We start from the raw sequence: 1,946 nt of genomic DNA on the forward strand, positions 1-1,946 counted from the left end.
TTCATCCACTGATCAACACTTAGGTTGATTCCATGTCTTGGCTATTGTGAATAGTGCTACAGTGAACATGGGCATGCAGATATCTCTTTGTCATACTGATTTTATTTCCTTTGGATTATATACCCAGTAGAGAATTGCTGAATCATATTGTAATTCTATGTTTAGTTTTTTGAGGTACCTATTGAGGTACCATGTCTGTGCTAATTTATGTTCTTACCAACAGTATACAGGTGTTCCCTTTTCTCTCCGTGCTCAGCAACACTTGTTATCTTTCGTCTTTTTGATAAAAGCCACTCTAAGAGGTATGAAGTAACATCTTATAATTATAGTTTTAATTTGCATTTCCCTGAGCATCAGATTCTTAATGTTTTGGTCCAAGAGGTATGTGTTAGGATGAATAGCAAAAATCATGGTGGAAATGATCAAACACTACATATTAAAGTCAGAATAGCTAAGGGAGAATTTCTCACTCATTTAAAAACTGAAACTTTCTCCTTCCATGAAGGGGGAAATAGATGAGAAAAATTGTAACGATAATGGCATTCTTTTATAATATTTAAGAGCCTCTAATAATTTTTCTTGTATATATTCTTTTTAGGAAAAGCCATTGACAAAATCTCTACAACGAGGAGAAGACCCCCAATTTGATCAAGTATGTGATATGTTATATATGTTATATACGGATTTTTATTTTGAAATGCACAAAAGGCAAGGCCTGAATACTCAATACTGTTGTATTGATGAACTTCCTCAAAGAGGACATGGGTGTGTGGTCTTAAGAATTGTGCCCTGCAGCATTTGCAGTTGTGGTTTACAGTAGACGTTCAGTAAATGTCCATTGATTTGAGTTAGAAAGAACTAAAAAGTGCTGGAATAATTTGAGTAGGCCCTTGATTGATCATTTCCTAAGTCTTTGTATATCGGCATTAAATAAACTGAGAAAAGATAGTTTAAAGGAAGTTCCATTCAAAGACTTGAGATGCTTCTGTATAAATAATGCTGTGTGATGATGGGATCTCTGCACCTGAGTTTATTTATGTTGTCATCCAACACTGTTTGAATGCCTACTATTTGCATGACACAGTATTAGGCACCAGTGATAGAAAATCTAGGGTAAGTTTTAGTTCTTCAAGAATTCACAATCCTGTGAGAGAGAAACCACCTCAGCAGTAATTATAAAACAATATAGGACCTTAGATTCTAAAAGAGAAAATAAGAACATGAACAAAATAATTTGAGATATAATAAATGCAAAGAAAGTCCTTTAAAAATGGATAGGATTTTTTTAAAAATCCTAGTAAAAGGATATCCAACTCTAACCAGCACGTAATAAACATGAGAAATCAGGATCTGATAGAAATCAGGATCCTGATTCACTAACTTCAGGAAGGCTTTAGGTGAGTTTGAGAATGACAGACAACAGGACATCAGAAGAAGTCAGAGATGTGTTTATGGTGTTCCCTAAACTTCTGCAATTAAGGACAAAGAGGACAGCATGTCTTCAAAAACCTCAGTTGGTGCCAGTGTCAAAGACAAAATCCTGCTGGATGCACCGTGGCCTGATCTAATATAGTTTTTTTTGTGGTCTAATGAAGAACACACACAGAGTACACTTTCTGTAAAGCTTTGAAATTGCCCTTAATGTGGAATCCAGAGAAATATCCACCTGTACAAGTCCAGACTTGTGCGATCCAGAAACATCATGACTGACTGTAGAGACAATATCCTCTATTTTTTATTTTATGAGCTGTTCCCTGAGAGCTTAATGTGGAATCCAGAGAAATATCCACCTGTACAAGTCCAGACTTGTGCGATCCAGAAACGTCATGACTGACTGTAGAGACAATATCCTCTATTTTTTATTTTATGAGCTGTTCCCTGAGGCAGACCTCACAAGTTCATGCTCACGGCCAGCCTCCCAAGGCTGCTGTGGCTCTGGGCTTGCT

At 36.4% G+C, this 1,946-nt stretch overlaps 1 protein-coding gene across 1 annotated transcript in view; it reads left to right on the top strand.

Moving 5' to 3' along the window:
- Positions 1 to 598: 598 nt before the first annotated feature.
- LOC103598953 (protein furry homolog) overlaps positions 599 to 1,946 on the top strand; it is a gene marked incomplete at its 5' end in the record, with an annotated part of 113,293 nt that continues 111,945 nt past the window's right edge. The window contains one exon of the mRNA XM_008583022.1: positions 599 to 652. Within this exon, the coding sequence (XP_008581244.1) occupies positions 599 to 652 (54 nt within the window). The remainder of the gene's footprint in view (positions 653 to 1,946) is intronic.

The sequence above is a fragment of the Galeopterus variegatus genome, unplaced genomic scaffold (assembly GCF_000696425.1).
Source record: "Galeopterus variegatus unplaced genomic scaffold, G_variegatus-3.0.2 Scaffold2796, whole genome shotgun sequence".
Taxonomy (NCBI): Eukaryota; Metazoa; Chordata; class Mammalia; order Dermoptera; family Cynocephalidae; genus Galeopterus; species Galeopterus variegatus.